The sequence below is a fragment of the Vicugna pacos genome, chromosome 14 (genome assembly GCF_048564905.1).
Source record: "Vicugna pacos chromosome 14, VicPac4, whole genome shotgun sequence".
In the NCBI taxonomy this organism is placed as follows: Eukaryota; Metazoa; Chordata; class Mammalia; order Artiodactyla; family Camelidae; genus Vicugna; species Vicugna pacos.
The window spans coordinates 20,694,078-20,712,861 of NC_133000.1; the positions used below are offsets into that span (position 1 = coordinate 20,694,078).

General features: G+C 37.3%; 1 protein-coding gene across 1 annotated transcript in view; it reads left to right on the forward strand.

The window, feature by feature from the left end:
* VWA8 (von Willebrand factor A domain containing 8) overlaps positions 1-18,784 on the forward strand; it is a 295,349-nt gene that overhangs the window by 26,531 nt on the left and 250,034 nt on the right. The window contains exons 3-9 of the mRNA XM_072976319.1: positions 280-410; positions 3,650-3,760; positions 8,692-8,859; positions 13,326-13,490; positions 14,087-14,136; positions 15,100-15,208; positions 17,219-17,323. Coding sequence (XP_072832420.1) covers positions 280-410; positions 3,650-3,760; positions 8,692-8,859; positions 13,326-13,490; positions 14,087-14,136; positions 15,100-15,208; positions 17,219-17,323 — 839 coding nt within the window. The remainder of the gene's footprint in view (positions 1-279; positions 411-3,649; positions 3,761-8,691; positions 8,860-13,325; positions 13,491-14,086; positions 14,137-15,099; positions 15,209-17,218; positions 17,324-18,784) is intronic.

Below are 18,784 nucleotides of genomic sequence, written 5' to 3' on the forward strand. Positions count from 1 at the left end.
AAATGTGAGATTATGAGACGGTGATGTATGAAAGTTTGTCCTGTTTTAACATTAGGTAACAATGGTTTTATTGTAAACAGCGTCAAGATTCACCAGATGTATATATGAGTGTATATGTGTCTATGTGTGCATGTGTATATATGCATAGGTATATATATACATACACATTCATATATACATATATAAACTTAATATACTATCTGCATTGCTTGCTTGGAGATTTATATTACATGTAGAAGCCTAATTTGCATTTCATTTTACGTTTTTTCCACCTTAAAGTTTCAGACTCGCTGGCTCAATCTGTAATTCAACATCTAAGATGGATAATGCAGAAGGATCTTTTGGGACAAGATGTTTTTCTAATAGGACCTCCTGGGCCTCTTCGACGCTCTATTGCTATGCAGTACCTGGTGAGCAGTCAGTTCTTGTGGATTCCTAAGGGTCTTAACTTTGATAAGCTATTTTGAAAAATCAATTAAGAATTTACCAAAATATCAAGATGAGTCATTACTTAAAAAATGTTGACGTTGACGGGTGATTTATTTATAAAGCGTCTGGAATATGTTATTTGGGAAATAAATGTACATTTGCCTTTCATATCTTAAGCAAATTTTTGCTGTGAGTAGAAAATCCTCCACTTCCAGTAGGAAAGAAATCCACTTAAATTCAGGCAATGATTAGCAGATGGAATCAGCAACTCTGAGATTACAAAACAAAACATAATTTTATACTACTCAGGAAACATTATTTTATCTTTGGTCCACATTTTGAAAAGCCAAATAATTCTGACTTTTTGATGTTATATAATCTTTAAAGAGAACCCAGGGTTTCTAGAATCTCTCTTATGTGTTACGTGAACTCTTTTATTTTTCTTTAAATAGATGAGAAAATGAGTTCACAGAGATTAAATAACTCACTCAAGCTTTATCCAGCGAGTAAGTGATGGAGCTAGACCTCAAATCTCTTATTGCTCCCCCTTTCTGACATGCTATCTTCTTAAATGTTTGATGTTCTCTGAGTATGGTTGTGAAGTGAGTTGAAATATTCAAATCTCAACCCAAATAAAAAAAATTTCCAGACTTTTTTCCTCCTACTTTGTCAGCATTAATAGGCATTGCTCTAAGGATTCAAGGAAGAACACTATCAGATGAAGGTGTTCTGTTCCAAAGACACTTTTTAGGATGAAGAGAGAAACCTTACTTAAAGTTTCCTTTTGTTACTTGATATTAAAAATTGATTTCTATGCTATTGAAATATACTTCATGTACTCTTTTATCTCAGTGGTGAATTTATTTTGGTATTTCCAAAATCACAGGGGTCAGGAATGATAAAAATACAATGGACAGATAAGAACCTAACTCCCCCTGGCTCATAAATTTCATAACATTTTTTGTTCCTAGAATCAGTTTGTGAGGCACAATGTGCCACTGTAGTGTTATCCTCCCTTTATTAGTACACAAGGCAAGTGTCTTGCCTAAGAATGCAGAGTCAGCTACCGAAAATCCCAGGTCTAGGACCTCTTTAATTTTAAGATGTGCATTCTACCTGGCTCATCTCAGAGGCCACAGCATCTGACTTTGAGTTTGTTTCTGGCAGGATTTGGAAGCTTGTTAGGAATGTGGAAAGAGCCAGATGGGGAGATTATAAGAGTTTTGCTGGCTCAAAAATGCAACACAAGTTTATAAGTGTAAAGCCTGTATCTTAAAAAGACAACGACAACCAGACTTTAAATTGTGAACTAGAGCTGAGGCAGCTCTAGCAGGTGGAAGTCCACATATGAGAACTTAACTAACCTAAGCTGCGTTCCAAACTCTGCAGTGGGTACTACTGCCATGAGATATAAGATCTTATGCTTAGTAATAGCCAGAGTAGATGATGTCTTTAAAGGCAGAAATTTGGGGGCAAGCCTGTTGAACCAATGAGAAATTAAGTAGAAGTAATTTGATAGTTGTGTTTATTTCATATTCAGTCATTTAAAAGGAATTTTGGAGATAGTTCAAAAAGATGTGAGCAGACCTCTGCCGCTGCCTCCATCTGCCATTCCTGATGCTGTTTGTGAGCTTCAAACCACTTCTGTGAGGCAGCAGCTGAGGACACTGGTCTTGTCTTGGCTGATAAAGAGTCCCAGGAAGCTGTCAGGACTGAGGATAACATCCTTGGTGTGTCAGTTAGGGCGTTACTGCAGTACAATTTAACAGTAAGAGGCATATATCACCTTGTCAATCAATATAAATGACAGGGTTTTTCAGTGAGGGAGATTATATTCAGCCAGTCAATGAAACAAGACAGAAAGGCATTAGTGATATGTTCCAGAAGCCAGAAGGAGGTAAATGCTAAAAGAGAACCTGCAACTGGACTCCAAAATTGTGCTCTCACAGACAGTTCATTCTTACATAGAGAAACATCATTTGCTATCATCACATCTTCACCACTATGGTGTATTGTTTTCTCTGTTTAAAAATTTTGCATTCTTTCCAGATAGACTGAAATTTATGGGTGCTTGGGAACAGGCACATTAAAAAAATGAAATGACACCAATAATATATTTTTATCAACATCACATATAGATAAGATGGAGAAAAAAAAATCCCATTATGTGGAAATGTCCCCTTTCACCATTATTGGCACATTCATTCAACTTTTTTTTTTATACACCCCCACTAAATTAATTTGTTCTCCTTTTTTAGTAAAAACATATTGTATGCCTTATTTGATTGGAGAATGTCATTGTTTTTAATTAAACATTGTAAAACCAAGACTTTTTGTACATAGTTGTTACGTATAGGGCAAAATGAATTTAGAAATAGACAAATTATTCTAAAAGAAATAGATTCTTGATGGTTTCTCCTTCCAATCAAATGTTCTTTTGTGTCTGGAATAATTCCTTCTCATCCCCCTCCTCTTTTTCATCTCTCTTCTTTTCTTTCTGGAATAGCTATGTCTGTGTTTCTCTCTCTCTCTTCTGTTGACCCGACTATTGATAGTTACCTCATTTTCACACTTGTTAAAGTACCTAACATATTGTATACAGTTGGTAAACATTAGTGCATGGAGTAAATTAATTTAAATCACCCTTTTAAGGGGGGGAGGGTATAGCCCAGTGGCAGAGTGAGTGCTTAGCATGCACAAGTTTGTGGGTTCAATCCCCAGTATCTCCATTAAAAAAAAAAAACTACCACCCCCAAATAAATAAAAAATAAAACATCTCAAAAAAGAATACTCAAGGAAAAAATTTTTTTAAATAAAATAAATTACCATTTTAAAAAAAAATGAACGTTGCTTACAGAAATGACTGTCATTTGTGTGAAAACCAAGTAATCGCCAAATGATTACTCCTGATATTTGAAAAGAATTCTACCGGAGACTTAAAGATTTATAAGATCCAATTTTAATTATTATTGCTTAAGTAGTAACTAATTAAGTTGTAAATTATTGGGTCCAGTCAAAGTAGAGCTCTGAGGAGAGATACATACACATTTTGATTAATGCCCAATTTATTTCATTTTTCTCAAAGCTGAGCCTCAAGGCTATAATCCAGAATTACATTCAAACTGCTCTTCTGTAGGGTGACATTGTCAAATAACTGGCTCCAAAGCATATGCTGGGGATTTGATTTTCTATTGAAACAGTTTCACTCTCTGCTCTCCAGGAGTTGACCAAGCGGGAGGTTGAATACATTGCCTTGTCCAGAGACACCACCGAAACAGACCTCAAACAGCGTCGAGAGATCCGCGCAGGCACGGCTTTTTACATCGACCAGGCACGTTCTTACCACCCTCGAACACGTGATTGTTTACTCCCTGACTATAAGAAATTGATTTTTACAGTAGAAAAAGAGTAGCTCATGCGGGAGTGAAAGATAGATGTCCTGTGTTCTCTCTAGGCAGATTTAATTTAGGTTTGTGGTTTCCCTATTCTCAGAAATGCCTTTTTAGTTTAGTACTAAATAAGAAGCCAGAGTTGAAATTGGTTGTTCTAAAATGTTAGCTGAAGATCAATATGCTGATTTCTTAGTTTTCAATCGCTTCCTATGACTTGCCTATAGAAATTTGATTTTTTTAAAAAAGAATTAAGGAGATTTTAATATAAGCAATTCTATAGCACATTTATTAAAGTATTCTCAGTCCACAGGTCAAGTACATAAGGGTATATAAAACATAGTGAAGTTAAATATATACTTCCAGGATCTACAGCTTTTTGAGAGGGGGTTTTTAGGTGCAGATTACCAACAAAAGTAATATTTTATGAATATTATAATGAAGCCTGTTACACATTTCCTCGAATATGTTGCTTTTTTTTAACCTGATATTTTATCAGGAGCTTTTCCCCTGTGACATTAGATATGCCTCAAAAATATGACTTTTAGTGTCTAGATGATATTCCATCAGATAGATGGACTTATTTATTTGACATTCCCATTTTTCTACTTTTCCATGTTGTTGGTCATTCAGGCTCTTTCTAAGTTTTCACTTTGGCTTATAAATAACTCTGGTGAATATCTCTGTACTTACATCTTATTATTTCTGGTGATTTTTTTAGACTTGAATGCTGGAAATATGATTACTAAGCAAAGGGTCTAGACATTTTCAAGAGTTTTGATATACACATATTGCCAATTACTTTCCAAAAAGGGCGTTCAGCTCACACCCTCTTCAGTGTGCACTGAGTGATTGCCTCATGGATTCTTGTCAGCATTGAGTATTTCCATGTATGTACTTTGCCAAATTGATAGACTTTAATTTGCTTTAAAAAATGCTGACCAGTTTGAATCGTCTTTATGTTTACTGGCTATTGTTTTCAGTAAGATGTCAATGAATTGAGTGGCTATGGAAAAGGAGAGAGGTACTGATGAAATAAATAAGGTACAGCTTGTCAAGCAAATGTTGACGTTTGTACTATGTTTGTCTATGTAAATATTTACTATAACTTATCCACTTGTTGATGTGAAGGTCACTTAAGGTTTTTTTTTTTAATGCATTTGGTTTGCTAAGCAGACTATAAGAACTGTTTCAAAAGAATTACTTAAAGAACAGAAATATGAACATATATATGACTGATATTGTGATGCTCATGAAGAAATAAGATTTTTTTTGCTACCATGTTAACTTTATTTGTCTTAAAAAAGCGTAAATTTTTGCTATTCTACCCCTTTAAGAATTTGTTACTCTCATTTTTTTCCTTACCTTGCTTGTTGACATTCTCATCATTAATTCTGCTTATTGTCACATGACTCCAAAAAGCTGGAGAGGAAGCCTATAAGTCATTATACGTTGCTTGCATTTCTCAAATATAAGCTGATACAAGTTAGGTAAGCTACAAAAATTTATGATTAGGTTTTTGTGTCTGGCTGAGAGGAAATTCTCTATCCTCATGATAATTTGGGGAGTAGAAAGGCAGGATGGGGAACTTCAAATGATTTTTTTCAACTTTTCTAAGCCAGGAGCTCTTTCCACATTAGAATCTTGTTGATTTGTTTGACAATACTGTTAAGTTCCATAATGTACCATATACATATTTAATATTATATATAAAATGCACTTTAAACAATTGTATAATATTTTAATGTATTCTCTTCTGTTTTGGGTTATTCTTGATTCTCTTTAATTAGTAGAAAAAAAATAAAGATTAACCTTTTTTTAATACACTGCTTTAATGATACAGGTTACCGAAAGCAACTCTTAGTATATTGAATAACAGTGATATTGATCAGAGGATGAGATTTTTATCTTGTATAAGTACCTTTTACTTCTTTTAGCAAATAGGGGAAAAAGCATTTACTTGTTTGTTGAGAGTGACTGAATTCTGTTACCTGCACCAAACCCTTTGCAACTATATTGTTATAATATGTCCTGATTGTCACTTGGACAGTGGGAGAAGGTCTCTCTGTATTTCCTCTGGCCTCTGTTAGTCAGAACTCAGGCCTTGGCTCCTTAGCCTGTTGCCATCTTGCTCAGGCCAACTCTTCTCTACTCATGTGTTAACTGTTTGAAAGATTTACATAATTCATTTTAAAAAATCAAGGGAGATAAAAATAGCTTTCATTGAGGAGACCTCTGTTGTACCTGCTGCTTTATGTGACTACATTTAATCCTTAGGGTGGAGGTGGCTTCCCTATCTTAGAGGTGAAGTAAGTAGGAGTCTTAGAGGACTATGGCCATACAACTGATAAGTAGCAGAGGCAGAATTTGAACCAGGATATGTCCAATTCCAAAGTTTAGGTTCTTTCCATCATATTATGCTACTTCTCTGAATGATGGTGATGATGAGGATAACTTTGATAATGACGATGGGGACAATGACTACAAGGATAATAGTATTCATAATACTAAGAGCTTATTGGTTTTTTAAGGATTACTGTGTGCCAGAGGTTGTCTTATTTAATTTCAGCATAATCTATGAGACAAGCACCATTACTAGTGTAGCTTTAGAAAGAAATGGAGGCTCCAAGAGGCAAAGTGACTAACCTAAGTCACCCATAGCAGGTCGGTGGTGGAGCAACCAAAAGTCAGTCTGATCCTATTCTTGTATTTTAAATAAACAACTTGAAATATATATGTAATTTTTTTTTTGGCTTCCTCAGTGCTTTACACTGTAGCCTTTTTGAGTAATTTGAAACTCTTTGGCATCAATTTTCATTAAATCATGGCTATATTAATAGCAATTTATATTTTAATAGGTGTGGTAGCTTTAAATTTTTTTTTCAGTGCTGTTTTGATTCATAAATAGTGACATTGTACAATACCCCTTGAGGATATTCTCATTTAGTAAATGAGGACACAGACATCCAGATTAATTGTTTGCCTAAGGTCTTTTATCAGATCAGAAGCAAATCTAGCACAGGGCTTAGACAGTTTTTGATTTTAGGTCATGCAGCTGCTTCTATCTTGAAATCCTTTGTGTCCATGTGTTGGGTTGGTAAAGCTGTGATATGAAATGGTTTGTCCAGAAGGATCTTTCTGCATTTTTTTCTGATTTCTATTTGAGAAAATTAGGTCTCTGAAAGTTCTGTAGCTTGAGGGGCAGGAAAAGATCCTTATGGTTGGTCTAATTTCCACACTGAGGAAGGATCACAAGTATTCACTGCATGTAAAATATGTGTGCATGACTTCCTTTTTTTTTAAGATTTCACAAGAAAAATTATACCATAATTATTTTATTTAAAAATCTATATAGAAAATTTTTGAAATATGTAACCTAAATTTCTCATGCTGACAGTTAAACATGTTCAGTTCTGTTTTCATAACAAGTGTGGGCAGAGATAACTATTATTCTTTATGTAAAAATTCTTCCAAAACTTATATAATGGCATCTTTTAATTGAGCGGTTACATTTTTATCCCATAAACACTAAAAGCCTGCCATGAGCCAGTTTTATATCAATATAAGATAAATAAAACAGGGTTCTCACCCCTTCAAGACCTAAGAATCCTGCTGGGAAGATGAAACAGGTGTATTAGAGCTCGGAAAACTTCAGTGTTGTGGTTCTACACTGACAAGGGCTCAGTATAAACAGACAGATTTTCTTAGTAAAGCAGTATGGTACATACGCACGTAGGGGGACATCACAACCAGTTCATTGTTGCAAAAATACCACATGCGAGGCAACTAATATCAGCTAGGTAAAATATCGGCTAGGTAAATGTCAGGTTGTGCTAGACATATATGCTAACTTAAGGAGCCTGGAGTTAGTAGGGAGGAGATCTGAGAGGTTAAGGAAGGCCTGAACTAGAGGAGTGGTAGAAGGGTTGAGAAGAAATATTTAAGAAGTTAAATCATCAGGACATGGTGATAAATTGAACGTAGGAGAAGAGACAGACATCTGGGACCTGGCATGGGTGAATGGTGCTCTCACCTTAAGTAGAAAATATAAGAGGAAGAGCAGGTTTGGGGGGAAATACGATGTGTTCAGTGTTGTCCAGGAGAGCCTTACAGAGTCTGGTTGGAGACACGCAGTGGGACTATATGGTAGACCTCGGGGGAGCGTGAAGTTGGGAGTCACTAGTGTGGCAGTGGTGGTTGGAACTACGTGATTAAGTATGATTACTCAGGCCAGACCTTGTATATTAAGAATAGCTTGGGATAAAGATGTAATTCTGGCATCACCTACATGGAATGGGCAGGCAGAAAAGGAGAAAGTTTTTCTAAGAGAATACAGTGCCATGAAGACCAAAAAAGGAGACTTTTAAAGAGAGAGGGATAAAATAAATTTAGCAGATTAATCCTAATCATATTGTTAAGTGTACAAGAAAAAATGTTATTGAGGTTTTCTTTTTTTCTTTTTTTAAACCAGACTTTCAAGGATTTTGACCAAAAAGTAGATTTTTCTGTTTTGTTGAGCATCTATCAGTTAAAGAAAAAAAAATTTCACATCTTTAGCACTTTTTTTGTATTATATTTTCTCCCCATTTGGGGCCTACTTTAGTTCCTATTTTTCTCTATTTCTAATTTTCTTAAACTTTACTTGGAAGACTTATACAGGGCTATGGTTATGATCATAAGAGGTTAAGACCATATTGGCAGATAAAGCAAATCCAAGATCTGGAACCCAGCTTTCCTAATCCCTGGTCCTTATGAGAAGAACCCAGTTTAATTTGCATTAAAAGTAAACTCAGGCCATATTCTGCTATGTTCGATATTCTCATATTGCTTTTTCTTTAACATTTAATATTGCTTTTATTTCTTGGAAATATAGTGTGCAGTTCGTGCAGCCACAGAAGGTAGAATCCTCGTTTTGGAAGGCTTGGAAAAGGCAGAGAGGAATGTTCTGCCTGTTTTGAACAATTTACTGGAAAACAGGGAGATGCAGCTTGAGGATGGACGTTTCCTGATGTCTGCTGAGCGTTACGACAAACTTCTCCAGGTAAGAAAAGGACAGTTTGGCTGCTCTGTCTTAGCTGTTGAGCTGTGGGTAGTGCCTTTGTTGTATAAGACATTGTGATATCAGAATGAGGACAAATGTTCAGGTGGCACATATTCTGGGCAATTTGCAGAAGTCAAGTCATAAGTTTATAGTTTTGTATGGTTTTTCTGTTTACAGACCATGTTAGAAGACCTCCCAGATTTGGACTTTTTTTTTTTCCTGCCTCTCTAATAACTATTCGTTCTTTCCCCCTTTTCTCTTCTTAATTTTTCCTTTTCTATCTCTCTTTTTTCTTTCTCTTCCTTTTCTCAACAACTGTTTACTAAAAGCCTAATAGCTTCTAGACTGTGCTGGGCATCAGAAAGACAAAGTCCAGTTATTGGGTTCAAAGAGTTCAAAGGCCAGTAGATATTGACAGAAATGAGTAAAATACTTCAAGATTCCCTGAAGGCCCCAGCTACCAGCGTCTCACATCCAAATTGTTGTAAGAGCCTCATAACTGAACCCCCTGCTTCCATCCTGGCTCCCCCAGGGCAGTCAGCGACGGCTTTCAGACACCAAGCAGAGCAGGTCATTTCTCGTCCTAACCCTCTAACGCCTTCCTGTTCTGCTCAGGGTAAAATCCAAAGTCCTCACAATGGATGCAGGATCTTGGATGATCTGGGCTACTGCCGCCTCTTTGGCCTTATCTCTTTCTGTCCTTCTCCCTTTTCTCTCCACTCCAGCTGCCAGAATTCTCTCTACTGTACCATAAACACGCATTCTCGTATCTTATCAGTGCTTTGCACAGGCACTTTGCTCTTCTGGAGTGGCTTCCTCCCAGATGTTTGCCTGGCTCGTTCCTTTATCTCCTTCAGGTCTTTGCTGACATGTGGTACAGACTACATTGTACTTTGCTTCATTGTGCTTCACAGATACTGCTTTTTTTTTTTTAACAGATTGAAGTTTTGTGGCAACCTTGCATCAAACAAGTCTACCGGCACCATTTTTCTAACAGCATTTCTCACTTCATATCTCTGTGTCACATTTTGGTTATTCTAACAATATTTCAAACTTTTTCATCATTATTCTATTTGTTAGGGCGGGCTGTGATTGGTGATCTTTGATGTTACTGTTGCAGTTGTTTCGGGGCTCTCATATAAGAAGGTGAACTTGATCAATAAATGTGTGTGTTCTGACTGCTCCCTCCACCGACCGGCTGTTTCCCTGTCTCTCTCCCTCTCCTTGGGTCTCCTGATTCCCCAAGATACAACAATTTTGAAATTAGGCCAGTTAATAATCCTACCATGACCTCTAAGTGTTCAAGTGAAGGGAAGAGTTGCACGTCTCTCACTTTAAATCAAGAGCTACAAATGATTAAACTTATTGAGGAAGGCCGAGATGGGCCAAAAACTAGGCCTCTTGTGCCAAACAGTTAGCCACGTTGTGATTTCAAAGGAAAAGTCCTTGCAGGAAATTAAAAGTGCTACTCCAGTGAACATGCAAATGATAAGAAAGTGAAACAGGGTTATTGCTGATACAGAGAAAGTTTGCGTGGTCTGGAGAGAAGATCAAACCAGCCACAACATTCCCTTAAGCCAAAGCCTAACCCAGAGCAAGGCCCTAACTCTCTTCAGTTCTGTGAAGGCTGAGAGAGGTGAGGAAGCCGCAGAAGAAAAATTTGAAGCTAGCAGAGGTTGGGTCATGAGATTGAAGGAAAGAAGCCGTCTCCTTGACATAAAAGTTGGCAGGTGAAGTGGCAAGTGCTGATGTAGAAGCTGCAGCATGTTATCCAGAAGATCCAGCTCAGATCATTAATAGAGGAGGCTACACTAAACAGCAGGTTCTATGTAAGCAAAACGGCCTTCTTTTGGAAGAAGAGGCCACCTAGGACTTTCATAGCTAGAGAGCAGAAGCTGATGTCTGGCTTCAAAGCGTCGAAGGACCAGGCTGACTCTCTTGTTAGGGGCTGATGCAGCTGGTGACTTGAAGCCAGTGTTTGTTTACTGTTCTAAAAATCCTGAGATTTTAGAGCCCTTAAGAATTACACTAAAGCTACTCTTCCTGTGCTCTAGAAATGGAATAGGGCCTGGATGGCAGTGCATGTGTTTGTAGCATGGTTTACTGTTAAGCCCACTGTTGAGACCTACTGTTGAGACCTACTGCTGAGACAGAAAGTTTCCTTTCAAAATATTGCTATTCACTGACAACACGCCTGGCCAACCAAGAGCTCTGATAAAGATGTGAAATGAAATTCATGTTGTTTTCATGCCTGCTCACACAGTGTTTGTTCTGCAGACCAAGGACCGAGGAGTGATTTCGACTTTCAGGTCTTATTATTAAGTACAGTAATAAAATGTTTGACATATTCTTTATTGTGTAGTAGAACTCTGTGCAGATTTATCTACATTACGTTGGATAGAAATATGGGCTGTGGGGCTGAAAGAGATTTAGTATACAAGCAGTGCTCATTATTATCGAGTGAGAAGGAGGTACTACATTGTTTTTTTCTCGAGGTAAATATCAGTAGAAATACGTAATTTTTATCAGTAAATGTGATTTTTGTGTTTATAGAATCTGTCTTGTGAGACCCTCACAGAATACAGGCACGTTCCCTTCACAAAGCGTCACCACTTAAGACAGTTTCTGGGATAACAGGATTTCAGCATTGTAATTTGAGTCCTCTTTATTTCTGTCTAGATTCAACATGCTTAATTTGAATATCTCAAATTTTAATGCTTTCATAGAAGTGATTGTAGTAGAACTTTGTTATGGAAACAGATTTCCATACAATCTGTTTGTATAAAGCTTATTTATATTCTGATTATCATTTTCAGGTAATTAGAAAATAGAAATATTCAGGTCTCTGAAGATTGTACTCTTGGTTTCTCAGACAGGGCTAGATCCAGATTTTGTTTTCTAGTGCACGTGACATAGTGTTACGATATCAGTGCTATTAATTAAATGTAGGATTTGTGATTTGGGTTATGCTTCAAATAATTGTTGATTATGTTTTTTAAAACTATTTCATGCAGTTGTTCAACAGACATTTGACCTGTTATGTGTTAGAGGTAATAAGTCCTCTTAAGAGCTTGACTCCAGCATGAGACAGTCATGTACAGAAGTCAGTGCACAAACGTGTAATGATTAGAAGCTTGTGTAGGACATAGTAGAGGGGCACAGTAGTGGTTCTGATGGGGGGAGGACATTAGAGAGGGGTCCGTTTTGTTGGAGATGTTGTTTGTACTGAGCTTTGATGATACTTGTGTTTCTACTGTACAAAGTGAAAAAGGTGTTCAAAGCAAGTTGAACAGGGTTGGTAAAGCTGCATGATGTGTCTGGAGAGCCATGGTTGTTAAGATGGAACTGAAGCACAGGGTCATGGAAAGTGGATGAGGAGATGAGTGTGCACTGGATGCTGAGACTTGGAGAACCAGACATGAATCTGCCAGGAAAGGCCTTCAGTGTCATGTTAAACATTTCTATTCTGCACATGAGCCACACCCTTTGAAGATCTGCTGAAAGCTGAGGCCCTGTCTCTCAGAATGTGCACATTCATGTAAACTTTGTAAGCACCTTGGATCCTACAGCTGAGGATGGTGAAGAACCATTGAAAGGGTCAGGCAGAGAAGGAAAGTGTGACATTTAACAGGTGACTGCCATGGAGCAGTTACTTCCACATGCATTATCCCATTTCATTTTCATAACAGCTGTAATCATGTCGGTGATATTATTCCCATTTTATAGGTGAGAAAGTTGAGGCTCAGAAGGGATAATAACATGCTTTTGGTCACTTAGCTAGAGTGTGCACCAAGCACTAGAGCCAGGATTCGTGACTCCACAATCTGTGCTGTTTCCAGTCTCAGCTCCACCATATACTAGTTGCAGAAATGTGGGCAAGTTATATAATTCCCTTGAACGTCAGTTTGTCTACCCATAAAAAGGAATTAAATTTATATTTGGATTCTGGTAAAAAATTAAATGAGAAAAATTCATGGAAACTGTTTACCATGTGTTAAAATTTCAAGGAATGTTATTTATCACTATGGGTATGCCTCGGTAGAAATACATCCATAAACATAGCTATGTATTGAAGGTCTCTGGGCAGTCTCTGCTGTGCGGGTGGTCTGCGCCTCTACAACTACCTTTTTACAACTTCTCTCTTCTCTCTGAGCCGGTGTATTTTCCTTACCCTCCTGACTGTTCCTTTGTGTTACTGACTAGAGCTTAGAGATCTGACCCACATTACCTTTGTTTCTCGATGCATTCATTAGCTGCTTCTCCTTTCAAACACCAGCCTTCATTTTGTGAGCCTTCCCTGGTATCCTGTTCCTAATTTCACGTTGCTCCTTTCCTTGACAGTTTGGCTTCCAAAAGGGTTCTCAAATACAGTTTTCTCAGCAGTTAGGGCCTGAATTCCTTAGCCTTGCTCTTGAAATTGTGATCTGTATCATTATGCTGTAATTTTTGATCTCTTACTCTTTTAGGATCATTCCAAAACAGAATTGGATGCTTGGAAAATTGTCCGAGTTAGTGAAAATTTCCGAGTGATTGCTTTGGGCTTGCCAGTGCCTCGATACTCAGGGAATCCATTAGACCCCCCTCTCCGTTCTCGATTTCAAGCCAGAGATATTTATTATTTACCCTTCAAGGTAAGTACGTACAAGGATAATTTATTTTATTTTTAAGTTTTAATTTTTTTAATTGAAGTATAGTTGATTTATAATACTCATTTCAGGTGTATAACATAGTGATTCAATATTTCTATAGATTATACTCTATTTAAAGTTATCTTAAAATATTGCCTATATTCCCTGTGCTTGTAGCTTATTTATTTTATACATAAGAGTTTGTACCTCTAAACCCTCTCCCCCAGCTTCTTTCTCCAACTTAAGGATGATTTATCTTTTAAAAATTTTCCTATTTATAATTAATTCAATTACTATAAAAATGTTACTATGTTAGTAGATGTCCCAGACCTTCAGTAGTTAATGGAAAGAAAAAAGGGTATAAAAGTAAAGAGAATCTCTGGAAACTAGGGAGAAAAGTTATTGTGGTATTATCGGTCTGAAAGATTTTTAAAAAGGGTAACTTTTCCTTTAGAAGACATGCATCATGAAAAGATTTTTTTGCTATTAATTACTTAATATCTGCTTAATTAAAAGGTTGAATTGTGTCTGTATAACATTTGCATTTAATCTATTACATTTCTTACTAATCAATTTGATATGTTCCTATGTTACTTTAGGACCAACTTAAACTGTTATATTCAGTTGGCACCCATGTTTCTGCTGAGAAGTAAGTATTTCACATATATATATATGTGTATATATATATACACCCACATACACATGCACACACATATATTTGTGGATATATATATACTTGTGTAAATATAGATAAATATCTGTAACTATGGTGAAAAGGAATAGGAAAAGGAATATATATATGTTCATGTATGACTGAAGTATTATGCTGTACACCAGAAATAGATACAACATTGTAAACTGACTAGACTTCAATTCAAAATATTTATGTAACTATATATATATAAATATCTGGACACTTAATACTGAATTTTTTTGCCCATTCATTGATTGTCATTAATTCATTCATTGAACAACCATTTGAAGAATATTTTAGAAGCTGTGGTACATGCTTCTGATAAAGTTGATAAGACATGATCTCTGATGGCAAGAAACTCAAGATCTAGTCGAGTTTAAAGACAGATGTATAAATACCTTAGTTTAGCACAGTATAGCAAGGGCCAGAATTTCAGAGTACTGGGGGATATTGTGGTTGCGACTTTAAGAGGGTTTCACAAAGGCTTTGGCATTTGAAGTGGGTCCTAAAAAAAATGAGTAGGATTTTGACAGATAGAGAATGGAATTAAGGAATTCTAAGACTTTTTTGTTTTAAAGCTCTAGAAATGAGAGCCTTGTTCTTGGGGCTATGAAAAGCTATCGATGGCTAGAGTTTGGGTTCAGATTAAGAAAGGAGGTGAAGCTGGCAGGGTGGTTTGGGGCCAGATTGTGAAAAACCTCACATATTATGACAGATTTAAGAAATATATCTGTGTACCTAATCAGCTTCTGGGTTTTAAATGGAATATTATAATATGGAACTGTTATTCCTTAAAAATTTAATAGTGAATGTCAACTTTTTGGATTAATTAAATTGGCCATGCTGTTTTCTGTTGAACAGATTTTGCCTATTAAAACTATTAGAATAAAATGTAACATCCCTTCTTTTTACCCCTAGAGTTTCTCAGCTCTTGTCCTTTGCCACCACTCTCTGTTCCCAAGAATCTTCTACTCTTGGACTTCCAGATTTTCCTTTAGATAGTCTACCAGCTGCAGTTCAAGTCCTGGTACGTATAAAATAATGACTGGTGTACCCCAGTGTGGCAAAGAAAATTCAGAAGTCAATCGTTGGAGATTAATCACTTCAGTCTGTGTTGTCATATGCTCCTATAAATATTGCAAGGCCTGAGATTAATTTGCTGTGCAGCCCAGTAAACTGTGCATAAACCAGCAACGTGCCAGAGGCCAGCCTTTAAAGAGCTGACAGTCTTGGGAGGGGGAAAGGGAGACATGCAACTCAGGTCAAAGTTCCACCGAGGGAAGGAGGACTTCCACCTGGTCACGCAGAGGTCTGCTGCAGTGTGAGTTCTGCCTCAAACTTGCCCCAACCTGAGGAAGGGGAGCTGGGGCTTTCACACACCAGTAACGTCAGTCACCGGTTAGCGGTCGTCCCAAGGGGGCACACATTCCCAGGCACTAGCTGCTCTCTCATCCTGTGAGCAAAGCTCCCTGCAGGAGTTCAAGGGCAGTTTTCTTTAAAAGACCTGCAGCAGCTCGCTGTTACGAGGGAAAGCAGGGAGGCTCAGGAAGGAGAAAAAATGATGAAGGGATTCAGTGGAGCACAGATATTGCCCACTACTTTCACCAAGGTCATGCACTGGTGTCCGGAGTGATGGGAAGGCCCTCCAAGCCAACAGCATGGGCAAAGGTGTTAAATCACCAAAGGGCCTGGTGTGTTTAGAGAATGAGAATAGATTAATATCACCAGAGCAAGCATGTATGGTGAAGAGAAAGGTTAGGACCTTACTGTGAAATGTTTACACGGTGAATGAAGTTGTCTGGTTTCCACAGTGTGGGAGAAGTGGCCCATCAGACATTTTTAAGTAGGTGGGCTCGGTGGCAGTCAGATAGATGTTGGAGGAAGACACCTCTGCTGGCAGCAAGATGGAATGGGGAGTGCGTGGATCGCAGGGAGCAGATAGGAGACTCTGCTGAAGAGAGCATAATCCGAGGTAGTAGCCATACCACCGAGACAGGAGACTTATTTTTAATCTTTTGTTGCTTTTTATCTTATGTTTCCTGAGAGTCAGTGGGTTAGGTTTCCCAGGTACTGTTCACACTGTTCTAGGCATCTGGAACAGCGATTTTCCTCCCTGTTTATCATGTCTTCTACTTTTCATTCTTTTTGGCTTTGCTCAGAACATTTACTTTGACATTTCTCAAATCTAAAAAAAAAAATTCAAAAATAGTAAATCATAAATCCATAATCCTTTTAACTAGAATCACCAGTTTTAAACATAATGCCACATTTGCTTGCAGTTTCTCCTTTTTGTTTTTGAACAATTTTAAAAGTAAATTGTAGTCAATTTTCTTAAGTACTTCAGTATGCAACTTCTAAGAATTAGAACATTCTTCTACATAATCAGAACACCCATTATCTCACCCTTCAGCATGTTAAGAATAATTCTATAATGTCATCTAATTGTCCATATTGAAATTTCCCTAATTGTCCTTGTTAATAGACTTTTTAAAGTAGGGTGAACAGGATCGGGAAAGAAATTTGGGGAAAGGATTTGAGGATAATGAACACTTTCTAACTTCGTAGTTTTAACTGTGAAGCTAGGTGTATGTGGATGAGATTAACTCAGATTTGGAATAAAAGGAAAAAAAGAAGGTACTTTGGGATGAGTAGGGTAGGGATATGTGTTCAAACATATAGTTTCAGACATGCTGAATGGGAGTCTATGGGACATGCACAGAGTCACATCTATTGGGCAATTGAGAGTTTAAGCCTGGAGCTCAAGAAAGAAGTCAGGACTAGAGACAGAGACGAGGGAGCCATCAACACATATATGGCAGCTGAAGGATGGGAGTGGGTGAGTTTACAAGGGAAAGGGTGCGGATCAGGAAGAGAAGAGGGAATAATGAATATTTGCTTTTATAGACTTCTGGAAAATACGAGAAACCTATTTGTTATTGTTTATAAGGCAATTTCAATGTCATATGGGCATGTCAGCTAAATTTTCTGTGAGTATTTTAGATGTTCCTCATTCCTATAAATTTTTGCTCCTAAACAGGACTCCTTTCCTATGATGTCAATGAAACATGCCATCCAGTGGCTTTACCCATACACTATTTTACTAGGACATGAAGGGAAGATGGCTGTGGAAGGTGTTTTAAAAGTGAGTATCTGCTTCACTTTCTGTAGCTTTCTCATTTTCTCTTCTTGTCTCTTTTCCCTTCTTCTCTTCTCTCCCTTAGTCTTCTTTCCTACTTTTCTCTCTCCACCTTTCTTCCTTTCTCTTGTCTTTTCTTCTCTTCTTTTCCAGGCGTGGCGGCACTGGCATGCTAGAGACGGGGAGTAAACATGGAGGTGGTTGGTGTGACTGGGAGACTGATTACATTGAGCAAATGAGTAAACCAATTGAGTAGATGGGTGAATATTTGGAGAAGGAATTCATAAACACAGAAAGAAGGAAGGAGAGGAAGAACCCTGAGGTGTTAGATTGGAATTAGAGAAATTGATATGAACTTGTTTTTTTCAATATATATAAAAACATATAGTAGTAGATACAGAGTGTGTGTGTGTCTGTGTGTGTGTGTGTGTGTGTGTGTGTGTGTGTACATGCACATATTTTCTAGCTCTGTCACCTGAGAGGACCTAAAAACTATGACACTCCCATGGGCAGTGATCATACCAAGTGCTGAGACATTGGTTTCTAAATACCACACTTCCCTAAAAGGAATCAATGCTTCTTAAAAGCTGGGCTGATTCAGGCTTGAAGCAGGAAAAGTACAGGATGAGCCTGGGCCATCTTACTGTGCCAAAAAGTAAGGAAGTGTTTAACAAATGATGTTAACATGTCAAAGGGACAGAGGAGCCAGCTTGAAGTGGCTCCCGCTGGCCAAAATCTGGGACAATTTTAGCATCAGAATGAATAATGATCATAATCAGTTGTAACCCATTGAACAAAATAGGGACCCATAAGTCCATATTGATAATAAATGAATAACTAAATACACAAGAGAGAAGAAAAATCTCTTCCTTAGCGTAGAATGCCTACTAATATATGCAGAAGGAATTATATAAATAGAAAAATCACCTTTTGTCAACCAGCAGGGTGGTGGTTGATTTACGCAGGAGTCATCAAAGGATATTAAAGCTGGTAAGTGGAACCTCCTTCCTTGGGTTGGAAAAACCTATACTTTGTACAATGGTTAACAAGTCTGCAGAGTCAACTCCTGGCTGGCAGGACCAACTCATTTAAAAATAAGCTCTGACAGTGTACAGAATTGAAAGTACAATTTGAAATATCCAAACTATACCAAGAGAAAAGTGTAAATGCAAAACAATGAGTAAATAATTACGCTATCTTTTGTGTGAAAAGGAAGAAAAAATAACGATATGCATAGTTACATGTATACGTATAAAGAATACCAGTAAGGAAAATGAAAAATTAAGGACAGACTCTACCTATGAGAGGTGATGTTGGGATGTGGGATGTGGGCTGATGGAGGATAAAAATGCAAAGGAAGCTTTTCAATGCACCTGTTTTTAGTTTCTGCTTTTTGAAACACATGAGTGTAGTATTTATGCATGAAAACTTTAAAAATGTTTAAAATTATATATCCCTTTCACGTTG